The sequence below is a fragment of the Argopecten irradians genome, chromosome 12, assembly GCF_041381155.1.
Source record: "Argopecten irradians isolate NY chromosome 12, Ai_NY, whole genome shotgun sequence".
Lineage (NCBI taxonomy): Eukaryota > Metazoa > Mollusca > Bivalvia > Pectinida > Pectinidae > Argopecten > Argopecten irradians.
Genome location: NC_091145.1, coordinates 32327296 through 32347644, shown reverse-complemented (window position 1 = coordinate 32347644; position 20349 = coordinate 32327296). Strand labels below are relative to the sequence as shown.

The window sequence follows — 20349 nt, the reverse complement described above, 5'->3', positions numbered from 1 at the left end:
AGCAAGTGGAAACTGGCTAAAATGACTTTCCTCATTTAAACGATACCGTGTTTTAGTAATACATAATAATCAACACTAGGGCAGTCTTTATATAATGACATTGTTACACAATCTGACGTTTCCATGAAGGTAAAAAAATAAGAGAACCTATCACTGATTAAGAAATGCATAATGGGACCATAATATGATTTAATAGTATATAGATAAATAGATAAGATTGCTACGCAGTTGAAGAAATAAGAGTAAATGTTGTAGTGACAATTTATTCTCTCCTCAATAATTCGTTGACATTTAGCTTCTCTTTAAAGGAAGCAAGACATGCCACTTTCTCTTCATTGGAAGCAAATCATGTCCCATTTTTGTTCAGAAGAAGCAAGATATGCCACTTTCTCTTCAGAGGAAGCAAGACATGCCCCTTTCTCTTCAGAGGAAGCAAGGCATGCCCCCTTTCTCCTCAGAAAAAGCAATGTATGCCCCTTTCTCTTCAGAGGAAGGAAGATATGCCGCATTTCTCTTCAGAGGAAGCAAGACATGCCACTTTCTCTTCAGAGGAAGGACGATATGCCCCATTTCTGTTCAGAAGAAGCAAGACATGCCACTTTCTCTTTAGAGGAAGCAAGACATGCCACTTTCTCTTCAGTGGAAGCAAAACATGCCCGTTTCTCTTCAGAGTAAGCAAGACATGCCCCTTTCTCTTCAGAGGAAGAAAGACATGCCACTTTCTCTTCAGAAGAAGCAAGACATGCCTCATTTCTCTTAAGAGGAAGCAAGATATGCCACTTTCTCTTCGGAGTAAGCAAGATATGCCACTTTCTCTTCAGAGGAAGGAAGACATGCCCCTTTCTCTTTAGAGGAAGCAAGATATACCACTTTCTCTTCAGAGGAAGCAAGATATGCCCTATTTCTCTTCAGAGGAAGCAAGACATACTCCCTTTCTCTTCAGAAGAAGCTGTGTCATTTATAAGGTTATAACAGCCGTTGAGATTTCGAGTACGTTAGGTACAATGTACGAGGAACTATTTTTTGCCAATACTTTCTGTATACGATGAGAATAGTTACTCAATCCAGTCTACCGGTATATTTCACGCCAGTAAGATAACTAAGCAACAACATGCAAGCAGAATATTCGTATATGAATAATTGTACTTTAACCAAGTGTTTTAAAACGAAAAAGTGTTTTTCCAACGGAGCTTAAGAATCAATTACGATCAATCCCCAACCCGTTATTTTCCCCAAGGAATGTTAAATGCCAAATATATATTGATGCTACGCAGTGTATAGTTATAAATGGATGTGCAAGTATTTATAGATCTTAATTATTCAATTCACATTATTGTCTGCCCTGTTTCTTGTCAGTCTATCAACAGGCTTCACCAATACACCGGAATACCAGAAATGTTTGAAAATGGATTTGATAATACCATGTTTTCACAACTTTTCTTTTAACTAAAAATAACAGAGCTTCGATTGTTTAAAGTCGTTTATTAGTCAAATTACATAGTTGATCATTTTATGGACTGTTTGACCTTTTTCTGTTGGGGGGGATATAATCAAATGTCAACAAATATTAATGATAAATAGTTTACTTACATTTGGAGCAAGAAAGTATTTTAATTAATAATACTTTTTTGTATAACAATACACGTTAAATACATGTAACGTATGAACAAAGTACATAAATTAAATTTTGCCACTAAGGAGTCATTTTCCATTGTTTGCTTGTTTGAATGTTTGTATTAATGTTTACTTGTATACTGATGTATTTGCCTGTATTTCTTGCCACTTGTTGTCACCTTAAGGAGAAGATTTAGATAGGCCTTGCCTGCTGTTTAATCCTTTTGACGGTAAATAATATATGTCAATAAAATTTGTTGAAACTGAATTTGAGCACTAAAATTGAACTAAAAAACCGAAACAGATTTTTAAAGCCGTTTATTTGGCAAATTACATAATTGATCATCAATTTTCGAAAAATGGCACTTTTCAAGAGAGCAAAACACGTAACATACAAGATATAAAACATAATTATGTAGTTTCATCCATGATACTCCAGGGGTTATTATCACTGTCTGAATTATTCCTGGACTATGTCATAGCAAAACTAAAGGCTCCGGTGCGACAACAGATGAGACAATGAAACAGGTAGTTTGGTCCATTAATGTAGATCAAAATATTCAAAGGACGTTACATTGCATAACTTTGTAGTTGGGCGTCGTTCTCAGTAAATCTTCAAATGGATTCTCTGTATGTCTGTGATTGGTCAAAGCATTGTTGCTGAAATATCTAGTTTCACTACGACATAGTTCAGAGGTGGATAAAACTATAGTGGTAGCAACCTCTGGAATGTCGAGGATGACATTTGATATTTATACAGTGTAAGAAATTCAATAGGTTTCTATTGCAGGCGAAATATAACAGGCGCACTAAGTCGAGCACTATTTATGTTTGACATTTTAATTACCTTAAAGCCGCTTATTTACGCAGATAAAAAATCATATTTAACTAAAAACTAATCTAAATTTTAAAATGTATCATGTTTCAGTATTTCGCGGATTTAACTTTCGAGATCATAATTGTAAAAAAAATAACAAACTACACGATATTGCTTAATATACTAGCCTTGTAATGAAAAAAGAAGCAGAATATGGTTATATGTTATAATTTGTAACTATTAAACGAGCTGAAACATGCACACCATATTCCTTAGGTCTGACCCTATGTTTGTGATGACTACCTGGTTGCCCAGCAAAGAAATCGCCGTCGGTAGACAGATTCCATCTGATGACGTCAGCAGTTCCCTGACGTTTGCTCCATCCATGGACATTTGTATGACGTTGTGGGACCTTGTTCCACACACATACACGTTGCCTTCCCTGTCTACGTCTACACCTGTTGCACCTTCCACGACCCCGACCTTCAATACATCTGTGTTTGTGATGTCGGAAAGTCGCACCACAGCCACGTCGCCAGGTTTAGTGGTATATACGCTCGCAAAGATGTGTCCATCCGAATGGTCATTGGTAACATACTGACATCTTGAATGAATTGAACGAAGCTTCGTAGCCATACTTACATATTTTGGCATTCTGTAAAGTGATGTTCCGGTACCGACGACAAAAAAATTGTTGGCGAATGTTATGCCATAAATGAATTCATCGGTAACGTTTAGGATCTTAATCTGGGACAGGACGGAGAGGGTTAAATCCTGAACGGTAATAATACATATGGTTTTTACCGTAGTCAGCATTACTGCCACAGTGTTATCATCAATACGACAAAGATCACAAGTTTGAGCTCTCATATCTACTTCAGACTGAAAATCCCCGTTATCTGTAAAGAGTTTCACTTTCTCGTTTTCCTTATCTCCTACAACAACCCGCCCGCCTGAGAGGAGAACGACACCTAACGCAGCGCAGTCGAGGTGGTCTGAAGGAACTTTTATACTAAACCTTCCCGTCATCTTTAACTGACGTTCAGACAGTGGGGTACCAAACGGCCTGGTTGGAAGTTTCCGTTTTTGCTGATCAACAATTACCTTCCCCATGTTTAGACTGGAATCGGTGTCGGTGGCAAGGATGTCAGGGTCAAATTCATGTTTCAGAATGGTAGACCTAGACGACTTATCCAACTCCTGAACTAGATGCTTACATGCCTCAACTTCGGCTTGTCCTCTTTGGAACAGTGTAATAGTCTCAACAGTGTTTTCCGTCAGGACGGCATCCTGTGATGACATCAGAGTCTTTTGCATAGCGAACATCAGCCGCTCACACTTCTGTTTGGAGATGTATAGAATTTCTTTCTCCTCTTTGAATGACGCTGTCAGTTTATCTGTAAGCTCCTTCTGAAGTGTATCCAACCTACCATTAATCATTGTCCGCAGGTCTGATAAGCTTTGTAACGCGGTGACTTTGCTTTCTGTCATGGACTCCAGCTGTTCCTCAGCGTCTTTTATCAGTATCTCTATGGCGTCTACGCATTTCCGGAGTTCTCCAAGAAGACTGTCGATCCTTCCACATGTCAGCTTGTCCCGAAAGTCATCAGCAGATGTAACTACCTCACACTTCCGGTGATCGACGATGATACACTTATTACATCCCAATATCTGATGATCTTCACAGAAATAATCCAGTTTTTCTTTATGCTTCCCACATTCAGATGTCGACATCTTCCGTCGGATTGCAGATGATGTATTCCATTCCGTGATATTTTCAGGTTCACAATTCCCATGAACTAAGTCATGCAGACTTGTTTTGCAGTCTGCACAGAAGTAAGATTTAGTTTGTTCGCACCAAAAAGTTGCTAGTACATCTCTGTTTCCTTTCTTTTCACAGGACGAACATGTCATTATCAGGGAATCCGTATTGTGTAAATGTCTGATCATTTCGACTGCCAGGTTATTGGTAGGAAACTGTTCAGCCCACCTCTTTTTGTCTTCTGATTGAATCAGCGGTTCTGTGATCTTACGGCAAACAGGACAGGAGAAAGAGGACGACGACGCCATCTTACCTGACAACTCCTTGGTGATGTAGCTGCCAAGACATTCCTGGCAGAATGAATGTAGACAGGGGAGAGACTTTGGATGTTGAAGCTGTTCCAGACAAATAGGACACTCAAGGACTAGAGCGTCGAGAGACTGACTTCTTGGGACATAAGGCGACGAGTTGTCCTGACCACCGCCCTCCGCCATGTTAACGGTGGTATTGGTGATATCTGAAACGACAAATATTATCTAAATGCAAACCTTCTGGCCGTTGTCAAGGCAAAAGAATTGAGACATTAAATTATTGATATGATTGGTTTTGTATAACAAATAAAATATTTAATTCCCATAGCCACACTCTACCTGTGCTACTAAACAAAGAACGGACATAAGTATAACTCAATGTCAAACAGATCAAAATGTACAAATGATAGTCTTTGTTTCTTGATAAATAACAGTTATCTTTCATCGAGTGGGGTGAAAACTTGATATGTTTCACGAGTTTGCACCCCACGAGATACGTGACGTCTCTACTCTTAAGTCTAACCTAGGTCAACATGAGGTGACTAATTTCCCCACTTATAAATTTACACGGTACACAGATTTCGACGAAAACTGTCTTAAGGTAGTTTCATACTTTTAGAAAAACTCATGTAATTTTTTTTCTAACAGGTCTTATTTTCTGGCATTTTTCATGCAGATTTCAAATCTGTATTTAAGGATTAACTTGAATAGATTTTTTATGTTATGGAGATATAACACAAAAATCTGAGTGTACTCTAAATAAACCGCGAAGCGGTTTATGATGAGAGTACACTCAGATTTTTGTGTTATATCTCCATAACATAAAAAATCTATTCAAATTAATCCTTATAATTCAATTTACTAAAGATAATCTCTTCAACATTTAAAATTCATTTTGGGACTCTTTTGTCTATGAAATTAATGCGCCGTCATCTCAGCCAATCAGAAGCGACGTTACAAACGGCGACGCCATTTTTTCCTTTATGGGCTGATATAGTAAATTTTTAAGCCAATGAAAATGCTCGTAACAAGCAAAAATGAATTATAGAAAAATGGGCGTTCTCGAACTACTTTTTGAGCTTGAAATATACCATCCGTACACATTTGCTGGCCGAAAATAGAAAAATTCATAAAAATATGATTTCTGTAATATTAGAGTGAATGTACACGTACATGTAGTCTCAATCCTGTTGATTTTTTGTCCTTAATTTCTAACGATAGAACAATATACAAAACTATTGTACTGTATTTTTACAAATGCTAACTAATTTGTTATTTCAGAGGACCGTTTCTACACGTAATTATCATGTTTTGCCTTATTTTCGCCCCTAATAATCGATGAATAGGCAAAAAAGGAAATGAAAATTCATGTCAATTTCACAATATTTGTATACAATATGCCCAAGGTAATATATTTTTCAAATATCATAGGTGTCCTCGATCAGATTTTCACAATTTTGTAAGATTGAAGTTGGTAACTCACAACTCTACCCCCATTTCATCCAGGGCTAAGATGGCTCATATTTGGCTATTTTCTGAAAACCATTAACCATGCCACAAAAAATATTCCAAATCAGTTTATACTTTTTTGTGATATCGTATCTGGTTTATGTCTGTTTATTTTTATGATTTTCTCCAAATTTTGTGTTTTCATGAAATCCGTAGGCGATTTTTTTAGAATTCCGGAATTTCGGTCCGGACGGGTCCCCTCTTATCATTTATATCGACAAACGTTACATCCTGTGTTTGAAATCCATTCCCATTTACGACAAGGACCGCAAAAACCTCAGGCATAGCATCTGAAATTCACTTTTTGATTTATTTAATGATTTCAAACATTCAATATTGTAGATAATATTCACCTACTGAAAAAATATCTAAGTGGAATTTCGTAGCGTATCGGAAACCATTCTGGAATCCAAAACAACTTCGGCAGCTTCCGGTTTCGCGTCACATGACACATATTTATGCTCCAACAATTAAAAATGAAAAACTAATTTGAAAGATGCACGTAATATATGTTTGGCTTGATATCTCAAACAAGAGATCCTAGGGGGATCTTGGCGCCCAAGCAAAGAATGATCCATGTCTGACATAAGAAAGAGGGATCTTTACTCTGCTTTTTAAATTTCAATTATCAAAATCCAAGATGGCGGCCTGTCGGCTATCTTGTTGACCACTCGGTCCCAAGATGCAATATGCACAACTAGGGCCCAAGGGAAGTCTACATATGACATTTAAGACGGATCCCTTCAGTACTTTCTGAGAAATAGCGATAACAAAACATCAACTGTCAAAATTCAAGAAGGCGGCCTGTCGGCAATTTTGTTGACCACTCCGTCCCAAAAAACAATAAATGTATGCACAATTTGGGCCCTAGGGGAACCTACATAGCAAATGTGAGAAAGATCCCTAGAAAAAGCGATAGCAAACTTTAACTACCAAACACTAAGATTGCTGGCAGTCGAATATCTTTTTTTTTTTTTTTTTTTGTTAGTTTGATTAAATTAACGTCCTATTAACAGCCAAGGTCCCCATGTATGTAGTGTGTTATTTGTATGAAGTGTGTGGTGCGTGTTTTGGAGGCTGCGGTAGTGGAACTCTTGCCCTTTTTATAGTGTTATATCACTGAAGTTTGCCGTCGAAGACACAAACAACACCACCCAGTCACATTATACTGACAACCGGCGAAACCAGGGCCAAAAATGAGGAGGTTTCAAGGGAGACGTTATGAAGAAGAAAGTTAGTTGGAAAGAAAGAAAAGATAATATCCTAAATTTAGTCGCATTTTACGATCATACAATAGGGGCAGCATGAATCTTAAACTAGGCACCAAGGGGAGTTTGCATATGAAAACTACTAAAATAGAATATGCATAACTAGGCGCAAAGGGGAGTCTATAAATGAAATTTGGGAAGGATCCCTTTAATACATTGAGATTAGATGGCGTTAACTATCAATATTCTAGATGGCCCTTTGACGGCCATCTTGTTTACAGATGTGACAAATTTTGCAAAAAAATGGAATCAAAAAAACTCAACATATTGAACACATTTTACTACGTAATGAAATGAAATTATATTGGTCATTGAAATAGCAATCAAATTAAAATTAGACTTGTAATTCCCCTCCACCTTGATACTCTAGTTCACGCTCCGTAGTCCTACTTGTATTGAAGTGTAACGTAGAGAATTGCAGTTGATTAGATTGTTGAAATACTAGGGAAGTGTTTCAATGTATGCCATAGATACACACATAACTATACCATTGAGCTGATATCACGACCTGATAATGAGTGCGATATGAACACACCGTATAACTTAGGCTCTCATGACAACTTATTTCACACACCCCTGAGTCATGACACATATATCTTAAGAATCACATACATATACATACACACATCCCTTGTACAGAGTCGTTATTGTGAAAGTTATTACAGAAGTTCCACCTCTATATAGCCTTTTCCCTGGAAATATTTACTTTCGTTTTAGCCTTTCTCGGTACTTGTACGCACGTATGTCAACGGTTTAGTGTTAACTTACATGTATATAGTATGGCTAAATATATCGATTCATTATCATATCTCAGAATGACGTGGACGTCTACAGTTAGTACGAATATAAAACCATTTCATTAACTTTGTATACTCACACTCAGGCAATTTTTAACTACCCCAGGTTCTCCCCCGATTTTTACAGTATCATCAACCAATCTCTCCCAGAGTGCATGGGTAACCGCAATGCACTCTGGGAGAGATTGTATCATCAACTTCTAGTTCTCTCCCTTATCACGGAAAATTCTAATTTACAAACAAGCTAACGGACAGCATTTAATGTCCGGATATACATATTTGAAAAAAAAAGGATTGGCATTTGAATATCATTTACTATATGAAAAAAGATTTCAAGTGGATTTTTATAGTAGTTTGTCTGTTATCGGTCGATAACACAGGGACCTGGCACGAAATCTTTTAACCAATAGTATACATATATATATATTATAATATCAAGGGTATGAACTCGGCGGTCGAGAAAAACGGACCTATTTTTTTAAAACCGTGATTATTTTAATAAATCGGTTCTATACAGCATTGACGGATATCTTACCTTAAAGAGAAATAATTTATCTTTTCATTGAGTGCTTGATGAACAAAATTGGCCAAGTATTGACGAAGTTATGGCTTGATGAATCGGGAAATTTACGAAAAATATGCTAGGTAGACATTTCCCTGTCCGGTCGAAATGTCGTCTCGGCTCTAATGGGTACCTCAAAAACCAAGCCAAAATCACAAAATCTACGCTTGTGGTGGTAAACAGTACCCATAACTGTGTTCATCCACAATCTCCTTTGGAGGTGTCATGATCCGTACTTTGTAGAAACTCCATTTAAACATCGTGTAGCTCACTTACTTTAACCGTCACCGCCATGTTCATTTGTTCTTCGGAACGCTTCTCGAGTTTACCCACAAGCACAACACTACATTATTTGCATATTGTAGTCAAGATATGTAAACTCGAGAAGCATTCCGAAGAACAAATTAACATGGCGGTGACGGTTAAAGTAAGTGAGCTACACTATGTTTAAATGGAGTTTCTACAAAGTACGGGTCATGACACCTCCACAGGAGATTGTGGATGAACACAGTTATGGGTACTGTTTACCACCACAAGCGTAGATTTTGTGATTTTGGCTTGGTTTTTGAGGTGCCTATTAGAGCCGAGACGACATTTCGACCGGACAGGGAAATGTCTACCTAGCATATTTTTCGTAAATTTCCCGATTCATCAAGCCATAACTTCGTCAATACTTGGCCAATTTTGTTGATCAAGCACTCAATGAAAAGATAAATTATTTCTCTTTAAGGTAAGATATCCGTCAATGCTGTATAGAACCGATTTATTAAAATAATCACGGTTTTAAAAAAATAGGTCCGTTTTTCTCGACCGCCCAGTTCATACCCTTGATACTATAATATATATACCTATACTGTTAGTTTAAAAAAATCGTGCCAGGTCCCTGTGGTCGATAACGCCGGTGTGGCATTTTCATTTGCAACCCGTTTTCAAGTGTGACCTGGTGCACTATGATATAAATGGACTGGACTAAGATTTTTATCAATCCGAACCGCATAATCACACTTAATTAATATAATGGATATATGGCAGAAACACATATCAAATATATAGTTATTGGGGGTAGAAATGGTGATTTCTCTTTATATATATATATATATATATATATATATCTTTATCAACAAGAAGCTTCATTAAATGTGATAAAGAGAAAAAAAAGTGTACACACGAACATGATGTAGGGCGAGGACTTTTGAAGTTTCTTACATAATAGAAAATTGTTATAAAACATAACTCTGGGTCTTTTTGTAAAGTTGATAATTTATTCCTGGGTTCATGATCGTATAGTGTTTATAAAATATTCATTCTCTCACTGTCTTTGGTATATCCAATTTCCTCCTTGCTATATTAAATTCATTCTCCGGACTCTTCTTGATGGTCTCTCTCTCGTCTCTGTCCGGTCTCTCTCTCCTCTCTGTCCGGTCTCTCTCTCCTCTCTGTCCGGTCTCTCTCGTCTCTGTCCGGTCTCTCTCTTAACCCCCGCACCTCTATTTATCCCCAAACTTCCTACGATTCTGAGAAGACTCCAGAACCCTTTTACCTTATTTGGGCCCATGTCCAGTATAAACCGCTTGACCAGCGTTTTACTCCTACCACTAAGTCTAGGCTCTGAAAAATATGAAAAACAATAAAAGTCCGGGCACAGATGGTTTCACTGCGGAATTTTTTAAATGTTTCTGGAAGCAGCTAGGGGTTTTCATAGTTAGATCTATAAATTTTGGATATATGAAGGGAATGTTGTCTGTAACTCAAAGAGAAGGTGTAATCACATGTATTCCTAAGGGAGATAAACCCAGGCAATTTTTGAAAAACTGGCGTCCTATTACTCTTTTAAATATTGTATATAAAATAGCTTCAGGATGTATAGCAAGCAGGATTAAAAAAGTTCTAGATAAATTAATTTGTGAGGATCAAACAGGATTTCTTACTGGTCGCTATATTGGAGAAAATACAAGACTTGTCTACGATATCATGCAATATGCAGAAGAAAAAAATATCCCAGGTATGTTACTCATGTTAGATTTTGAAAAGGCCTTTGATTCTGTGTCTTGGAAATTTGTAAATAAAGTTTTGAAATATTTCAATTTTGGTCCAGATATTCAAAAATGGGTTAAATTGTTTAACACTAATATTATTGCTGCTGTGAACCAGGGGGGGAATCTATCTTCTTTTCTCCACATCAGAAGAGGCTGCCGTCAAGGGGACCCAATCGCTCCATACATCTTTATTCTGTGTGTTGAAATTCTAGGTATCAGGATAAGAAATAACAAGAAGATTAAGGGTATAGATGTAGGTAGTTTTCCCATTCTTATTTCCCAATATGCTGATGATACCACACTTATACTAAATGGTTCAGAAGTCTCGTTAAAGGAATCTATTTGTGAGTTGAACTCCTTTGCAAAAATCTCTGGGTTAAAACTTAATGTTGATAAAACACAGGTCATTTGGATAGGGAGCAAAAGTTATAGTGGTGATACCTTTTTACCGGAGTTAAATTTACAATGGGGTAAAACTAAATTTACACTGCTTGGAATTGAATTTAGTGTGAACATGCATGAGATTCCAAAATTAAATTTTGATAAGAAGTTAATTAAACTTAAAGCACTAATAAAGACATGGAGTAAAAGAATTCTCACACCCATTGGCAGAATAGCCCTAATTAAGTCTCTTTTCTTGTCTCAATTTATTCACTTATTTATTTCATTACCAAATCCTAATGAAAAATTTCTTCAAGAACTTAACACTATCCTATTTAACTTTCTATGGAACAGTAAGGTAGATAAAATAAAGAGGGATGTCTTGGTGCAAAATTTTAATGAAGGCGGTCTAAGAATGGTAAATGTAAAACTATTTATTGATTCCTTGAAACTTACTTGGGTAGACCGGCTTTTAAAAAAGACATGCAAGTGGCAAATTATTTTTAAATCACATACTGATTTGCAAAAGTTATCAATATGTGGTAGTGAGTATATTGAGGAATGTAGGTCACATTGCAGGAATAATTTCTGGAAAGATGTTTTTAAAGCATGGAAAAAATTCAATGACGTAGAGGGGGTGAGAGAAAAAATAGATATGTTATCATGTACACAGACAAAGCCATTATGGTATAATAAAGATATAACTATTGGAGGAAAGGTAGTTTTTTATAAGTCCTGGTATGATAGAGGTGTAACAATAATTAATGATTTAGTAAAAGATCCCACTACATGTTCTTTCTATACATATCAAGAATTCATGCATGTGTATAATATCAATATAAATTTCCTTCAAATTTCAGGGTATAATCTCATCTATCAAAAGACTTTTAACGAGACTTAATGTTGTAAATATGAACCATGGAATAGTCTATCCAATTATCCCTAATAATATCTTACTTTTTATGAAAAATTTAAATGGGACAAAAGATTTTTATAATATTATGGTTAAAAATAATCTCATTTCAACTGGTAGAAGAAAATGGGATGATCTGTTTGAAGATATTGAACTAAATTGGGTCAACATATATAATAATCCTTTCAAGGTTACTAAAAACACAAAACTACAATGGTTTCAGTATAGGATAGTACAAAATATTTTTAACAACAAACACGTTTTTATGTAAAGTAGGATTAGCCAATAATCCAATATGTAACTTGTGCAATCTTGAAAGAGAAACCATTGTCCATATTCTTTGGGAATGCAGAGAAACTCAGAGATTTTTGCAAAGCGTAGAGACATTCCTGGATGCACTCTATATCCCTTTTCAATACAATAAACAAAGCTTTCTTTTTGGTTTGTTTTTACAAAATAGATATCATACTATAAATAGAGTAGACAATGAAATTTTGATTATTATTAAGTATTACATATACAAAACCAGATGTTTGCATAAAATTTTAAGTCCACATGCTCTACTCAACTTAATTAAAGAACATTACATTTCTCAAAAACATATTGCCAATAGTAAAGGTGGAGGTGCTCAGCAGAAATGAGAAAATGAATGGAGAAAATGGGAAAAACTTATTGATTTAGCTGACTAGTTAACTATTTGTATGTTTCTTTATTTAATGCGACAATCTATGATAGTCATGTTATGTTATATACATGTAACTATGTATCATGTACTATAACTTTTTTACCATGTACATAAATTAGTTATCCTTCATTGAGCTCCTGGAGTTTATAACACCACATAAATCTTGTTTCGACCTCTAGTCCTCTCTCTCTCTCTCTCTCTCTCTCTCTCTCTCTCTCTCTATCTCCCTCCCTCTTTCTCTCCTTCTCTAATATGTATCATACCCTTTTCCTTAGAGTGCTTGTGTAAGAACTTGCGTGCGAGGGGGTGTATGTAGGCGTGTGTGGCGTATGTGTGTCTGTGTGGATGTGGGAGTGAGGACCATGTTCGTAAAAAGAAGCTGCTACTGCAGATGATGATGAATGATGATGAACAATAATGATGTAGATGAATGAAGCTGATGCATCAGACAATGATGATGGTGTATGAAACTGTGATTGTAAATGATAATGATGGTGATGATGAATATGATGAAGAATGGTAATAACGATGACTATTATGAATGTTGCTGCTGAAGATGATGATGATGATGATGAATGGTGATGGTGATAGTGAAGATGATAATGGTGATGATGAATGGTGATGATGATGATGATGAATGGTGATGAATGGTGATGATGATGAATGGTGATAATGATGATAAATGGTGATGGTGATGATGATTATGATGATGACGATGAATGGTGATGGTGACGATGAATGGTGATGGTGATGATGATGATGATGAATGGTGATGGTGATGATGATGAATGGTGATGATGATGAATGGTGATAGTGATGATGATGAATGGTGATGATGATGATGAAGATGATGATGATGATGAATGGTGATGATGATGAATGGTGATAGTGATGATGATGAATGGTGATGATGATGATGAAGATGATGATGATGATGAATGAAGTTGATGCATCAGATTATGATGATGATGGTGAATGAAACTGATGTGGCAGATGATGAGTGATGATAATCTTTTGTTTTGTATTTGTAAAAATGCTTTGGAAAAATAAAATAATTATAAAAAAAAAGTCTAGGCTCTTTACGTAGGTAACGGTATCTAATTAACAATATATGTGTACTTTTAATTAGCTTCGGACATGTATTGAACCCCATTACTCATAATGACCTCTCGCTATGTGTACTACATCTGTAATGTCTACACCTCCCCTGATGATATATATACTAGTTATAACTTCCCTCTGTATAATTATCTATCAATATATGTTATTACATATTTAAGACCTTTTTGTAACACACCTCCCATACTTAAGGAATATTTGTAGTTATGTTAAATCGACAAATGTTCCCAGACAATTACTTACAAAAAGCTTAATCATTACTCCAATTACTAATATTCAATTAACACCCAGCTTTTTAGGTTCGTTAAACATAGAGTTCCGGAACAACACCCTCTCACCTCTCTTACCACTTCAGTCAAATTATAAGCTTATCACTTAGAAATCAAACAATACGCATAACGCCTCGAATTATAATTAAGGCGCATAATGCTTATTAATTTACATTGCACAGTTCATAACTTCCACGTCTATAAAATAAATATTTGGTTAGCACAGTTTATAACTTTCACGTCTATAAAATAAATATTTGGTTAGCACAATCCATAACTTCATAATCCCATGTCTTTAAGTAGTATAATCCACAGGCGGTAGTAATCCTCGTATGTTAATTAATTTATAAGGTCCACGCATAGTATACACATAGTTCACATAGTTCACGTAATTAATAATACAGGATTCACAATGAAGCGGAACGACTTCTATTGTCTATAGTCAATAATCCACTGAAGAAATTCACACCACAGCGTCAATAAATATAAGGTTCACACGTCCATAAATATAAGGATCACGCGAAGACATTTTCATCAATATTGTCACAAAGTTGTAATCAATTAATAATTATTACTCATTGTTTGTATTGTATATAGTTAATAATCCACTGAAGAAATTCACACCACTGCGTCAATAATATAAGGTTCACACGAAGCGTTTTAATCAATATTGACATAAACTTATGTCTAATAATAAATATTAATCACTGCTGGAAGTAGTGATCATCCTTGTATAACAATTGTTGCCACGCAATGTTCGCACTGTATTGCACGTTATGGTTACAACGTAATATGTAGAGTTAAATACACAAAATGTCCACAATTACTAAGAACATCATTGTTTACATTGTGGATCGAGTTGGATCCGATATTGGGTTTAATAACCCGCTCATGGGGGATCCTGACACATTTTCTGCGGACGTAGCATTATCATTAATGCTAGCCCCACTATCTGTAGGGACCCGATTACTGGGCGTCCGAGTTGGAGCATTCAAGCGTTGGAGCAATTCCAGGGATCGTTGGAATCGGACAGGTTGGAAGGTCGGAGGATCTCTGGTGGTTACTCTAAATCGTAACATGTCCAAATGTTGTTGAGGAGAAGCCGGCGGTGGTGCCGCAAAGCGTAGATGTGCTCTCCTGGCAGCGTCCCAAACTGGCGTGGTTGAGGGTCGTCGAGTAGGAGGTAAACTGTTAAGCATCGTCAATTCCCTCCGAAGAAGTGTAGGTGAAGGCATAGTGGATGTGTATGTGGTGGACACTGGGACGGAAGTCAAGGGTCGGACAAGTGCAACTGGCCGAGATTTTATACATTTTATTTTTAAATTTTGCACGATAATACCATGCAATAGCCAAACATATAATTGAAATAATTGTTATTAATACCGAGCACAACTTTCCAAGTAGGCCAGCGATGTCCTAATTGTTGATTCATCCTATGACTACCCCTTAATTGACTGATAGCTTGGTTCATTGGAATATGGTCTGTATGGACTAAATTCGGATAGTTGCTTATGGAAGGTTCCTTCAATTTCCCAGTTATGGTTTCATTAACCTTCCCCAGTACTTGAATGACAGAGTATTACTACATTTACTCTAACTACAACAATAAAATCAAAAAAATTAAATACAATAAGTCAAAGATTGAAACCTACTTCAACAATTTATCTAACACTCTTAACAGGTCTGCGTTATATTCTTGTTTACTCTGGTATCTATTCTGTCGTTTTCTAATATCTCGTCGTTTTTTAGATTTTCTGTGTTTCATATTTACCAAGCCAACAGTCATTTGTTGATCACTACTTGTATAACTTTTGTCTGTGTGATTGTCATTGTCACTGTCGGTAGCTACATCTGCCTCAAATCCCTGATCCATCTCAACATCTATGTCGTGTCCTATATCTTTTTCAGAATCAGATTGTTCTGAATCTGAACACCTCGTTACATTTTTTAATAATTTTTGATTTCGCTGTCGCTCTTTGAGTCGTTTGGCTAATTCCATTAAGGGGATATCATCCTCATAAGCAGATGTCGTACGTTCTTTACGAGTTCTATTATACAATCTACCTACTAATTGATCATTATCCTCACTATGTTCACTGTTACTACTATCAGATTCAGATGGATTTACTACATATTTTTGCGTCCTTAGTGAACGAGCTCTAGTGTTGTTTTGATTTTGACCTTGAGGTATGTCCCATTCATCTATTTTAGCTAGTCGTAGATGTTCAGCATGAGCTTTAGTTACTGCTCCAGTAAGTTGGTTTCGAATTTTAAATGAAACAGGAGACGTTTGACCAATAATTCTAAAATAAGGTTTCCATTTACTTTCTAATTTATTTCTTCGAAGGTGATTTCGATAATAGACTGGATCTCCAACTTCAAATTCTACAGGCTTACTTCGTTTTTCTGCATATTTTTCTTGTTTTCTTTTAGCTTTTTTCATATTTTTATGAACCGTTAAAAAGGCTTTATGCTGTTCTTCCATAGCTATCTTATGAGTTTCTTCACCCATATATTTCCGACGTGGTTGCAATAGGTTATCAAGCGGTAACACTACATCACGGTTATACAATAAGAAGAATGGCGAAAATTTAGATGATTCACTAATATTACATCTAATAGCAGCTAATGTCTGATTTAAATAAACATCCCAGGCAGATGTGTCATTATTTATTTTCTTTGCCAATACATCATGCATAGTTCGATGAAATCTTTCAACCCTAGCATTACTTTGGGGTTGATAGAAAGAGGTTGTTATATGTTTAATATTTAAGTGTTCACAAGTTTCTCTTACCATTCGATTGACAAATTCTGTACCATTATCAGTTACAATAGATGATGGAGTACCAAACCTTGGAATGATGTCATCTATTAACACATGTACTATATTTTGTGCACTTTTATCGGGTAATGGTATAGCTTCAGGCCAACCGCTGTACCAATCAACAATAGTGAGAAGATATTTATTTCCCGATAGAGATTTTGGATATGGGCCAGAAATATCCATACTGATTTTCTCAAACACGTAATTTGGTATATCTGTTTCTTGAATAGGTGCTCTACGTTTTTGTAAACTCTGTTGTTGACATGTAACACAGGTTGAGACGTAATCATATAATTCTTTATATAATTTTGGCCAAAAGTATTTCTGACGAATAGCAGCATAAGTTTTATCAATACCCATGTGTCCATTACCATCATGATATTGTTTTATAACCTCACTTCTTAGCTGTAACGGAACATACAGACGTGGCTTAACGTCTTCGTCAGCATTTTGCAGATAATAAAGGACATCATCTATTAACATAAACCTAGTTTGATCCCTAGTACTGGCTTTATTGTTATTAATTTGGTCAATCATCTTGGAAAGTTCAACATCTAATGATTGTTCTACCTTCATATCTATATTAGGTAAGTTTGGTAATTCCTTTTCACTATGTTCCTGATCACTTTCACTATCCCTTCTTGGTTGTAAGTCAAATTTATTGGAATTGAAAACAGCAATTTCATAAGTTTTACCCGAAATATCTGGAAGGACATCTTCATCACCTGTTTGGTCCACTGTATCTCCTGTATTAGGGTGAACTTTATCTGGTGTTCTTGACAATAAGTCTGCACAAGTATTTTCAGTTCCTGGTATATATTCAATTTTACAACGATAGCCTGAAATATTTAATGCCCATAATTGAATTTTGCGATTTTGCATTGGAGCTTCTAGTAGATATTTTAAAGGTTTATGGTCGGTTTTGATTACAAAATCTGCCTGATGTAAGTAATGATCTAGCTTTTGTAATGCATAGTGAATTGCATACGCTTCTTTTTCAATAGTTGACCAGCGACATTGTGTTTCACTTAGTTTATGCGATAAAAAGTATATTGGACGCTCGTTTTTAACATTTGGAATAGAATCTTCAGTATTGACTGATCTTTGCGTTAAACATGCTCCTATACACTTATCACTAGCATCAGTATATAATACATATGGTTTATTTACGTCTGGATAAGCAAGTTGTGGTATGGCAGTTAAACTTTCTTTGAGATACTCAAATGCTTTTTGGCATGACGGAGTCCATTTAAACCTTGCCCTTTTTCTTGTTAATGCTATGATAGGTTCAGCAATTTCTGAGAAATTCGGTACAAATCGTCTATAATAACTGACACAACCGATAAATCCTCTAACTTCTCTTACATTAGTGGGTTCACCCATGGATCTAATGGCCTTCACCTTGTCCATTTCTGGTTTAATTCCATTCTTATTAATTACAAAACCCAAATACTTTGTTTCCTCTTTAACAAAATTACATTTCTTCCTTTTTAATTTCAAATTATGTTGTCTCAGTCTATCAAAAACTGTTTGAACATCTTTAACGTGGTCTTCAATGGTTTTTGAAAATATTAAAATATCATCCAAATAAGCTATAGCCATGTGATCTAACCCTTCTAGTACTATTGACATTAATTCACTAAAAACTGCTGGAGCTGAAGTTAACCCAAAAGGCATTACAAGAAATTCAAAGAGTCCTCTATGACAAACAAAGGCTGTTTTAGGTCTATCTTTTTCATCTACCAATACTTGCCAATACCCACTTTTAAGGTCTAAACACGTAAAATATTTTGCTTGGTCTAACCTGGCTAAAATATCATCAATTACAGGTAACGCAAATGAAAATGGTTTAGTGATTTTGTTTAATTGCCTGAAATCAACACAAAACCTTTTTGTTCCATCTTTCTTATCAACTATTACTACAGGAAAAGAAAATGGTGATTGTGATCTTTTGATAATCTTAGCATCCAACATTTCATCAATGGCCTTATCTACTATTTCTCGTTTGTTTAAAGGAGTTCTATACGGTTTCATTTTTATTGGCGGATTATTACCAATATCAATCATTCTCATTTTTACCGTGTCAGTATGGGTCAAATCTTTATCATGTTCTACAAACAAATCTTCATTTTCCTTTACAAGTTCCTGTATGATTTTATCATGCATTGACGGATTTTCGGTACTATTTTCATCTTTTGTCTCTACACTTTTATCTCCTAAGCGACATGATGTTTGATTTATTTCTTTTTCATTTACTGAATCAATTTTTGCGATAATGCAACCCTTCTTAAGATGGTATGTTTTATTAGTACTGTTAACTAATAGTAACGGTAGATTACCATGTTTTGATATCTTTGCTATTGAGTGACTTACCATTAGGCCTGGTTCTGACCCTATAAAACCTGAAACCACAGGTTTGGTTTGAACTATCCCTACATTATTTCTCATATGGGACTTAACTTTAGTTACACATAAAACACACGTTTGAGGCTTTACTTTTATACCTTGTTGTAAACGTAATAATGAACTAATATGTATATCCTCCTCTAATGGAACATAGGTACTCCCTATTCTCAATTTCTTGAGGTCAAAATAAAGTCTCACGCCGTGTTCTGTCAGAAAGTCACGACCTAAAAGCAAATTCCTATTCATTTCATTTACAATATGGAAGCATTGTTTCACAGTCACGTCACCTAGCTTAAATGTCAATATAGCACGACCTAATGTGTCCATAGTATTACCATTTACTGCTTGCAACTTAATACTACTTTTTAAAAGTTTCGTTTTTGGCTGCAATAAGTCAAATACTCGTTTATGCATAAGTGATACTTGAGCTCCTGAATCTACAAGTGATCTAAATTTCTGTTTACCAAAAGTTAACAATACTGAACTTGGCGAGCCTGCTAAGGGTATTTCATAAATCATTGTTTTATTGCCCTGCCTACCGGTTTCATTGTAAGAAGATCGTCTTAGTTTAACCTTTTTCTAGGGTTCCTATTCCTTAATTTCGGACACAGCCTCTGAGGGTGACCAGTTTGGTTGCACTCCCAGCATACCAATTCCCTATTTCGTACCCTATTTTGACCTATTTCCATAGGTTCAGGCCCATGCGCAGGGATTGAAGGACCAGAACGCTGCGGCATTCTTAGTGCGAATTCCCGCAGATTTTGTTCTGTCATTGCGCAGGTTACTGCGCCCTGAAAGGTTTGTGGGTTGTCCCTCATGACCTTTAACCTTAATTGGTCGTTTACTAACCCATCTGTAAAGAAACCTATCATCTGCCTTTCAATGGCAGGATTCCCTTGCTGCATCCCTATGTATGCATCTTCTGCCAGAGTAAGGAGTCTCTCAGCATACACCTGAACACTTTCATGTTCTTTTTGACGTGTTTTTCTTAACACGACAAAAGCATGCTGAGGGTCGCTTACATCTGAGAAACGTCCCCTTAATTCCTGTTTTAACTCCCCCCACGTACCACCGGG

The 20349-nt window shown here is 36.0% G+C and overlaps 1 protein-coding gene across 2 annotated transcripts; it reads right to left on the bottom strand.

Annotated features, from left to right (window-relative positions):
* Nucleotides 1–1917: 1917 nt before the first annotated feature.
* Nucleotides 1918–8296, bottom strand: LOC138304616 (uncharacterized). Of its 2 annotated transcripts, none has more exons than XM_069244783.1 (2): nucleotides 8159–8296; nucleotides 1918–4710 (listed from the first exon to the last, which is right to left on the bottom strand). In XM_069244783.1, exon 2 carries the CDS (start codon nucleotides 4685–4687, stop codon nucleotides 2672–2674), a length of 2016 nt encoding a protein of 671 aa, XP_069100884.1. In that variant the 5' UTR covers nucleotides 4688–4710; nucleotides 8159–8296; the 3' UTR covers nucleotides 1918–2671. The 2 variants fall into 2 exon arrangements, with proteins under 2 accessions (XP_069100884.1, XP_069100885.1); XM_069244784.1 differs by lacking the exon at nucleotides 8159–8296 and adding an exon at nucleotides 7904–8006.
* Between the last annotated feature and the right edge of the window lie 12053 nt (nucleotides 8297–20349).

What these genes read in the sequence shown, in the direction of transcription:
- LOC138304616 (XM_069244783.1), bottom strand. Translation starts at nt 4,687, where the DNA reads ATGGCGGAGGGCGGTGGTCAGGACAACTCGTCGCCTTATGTCCCAAGA.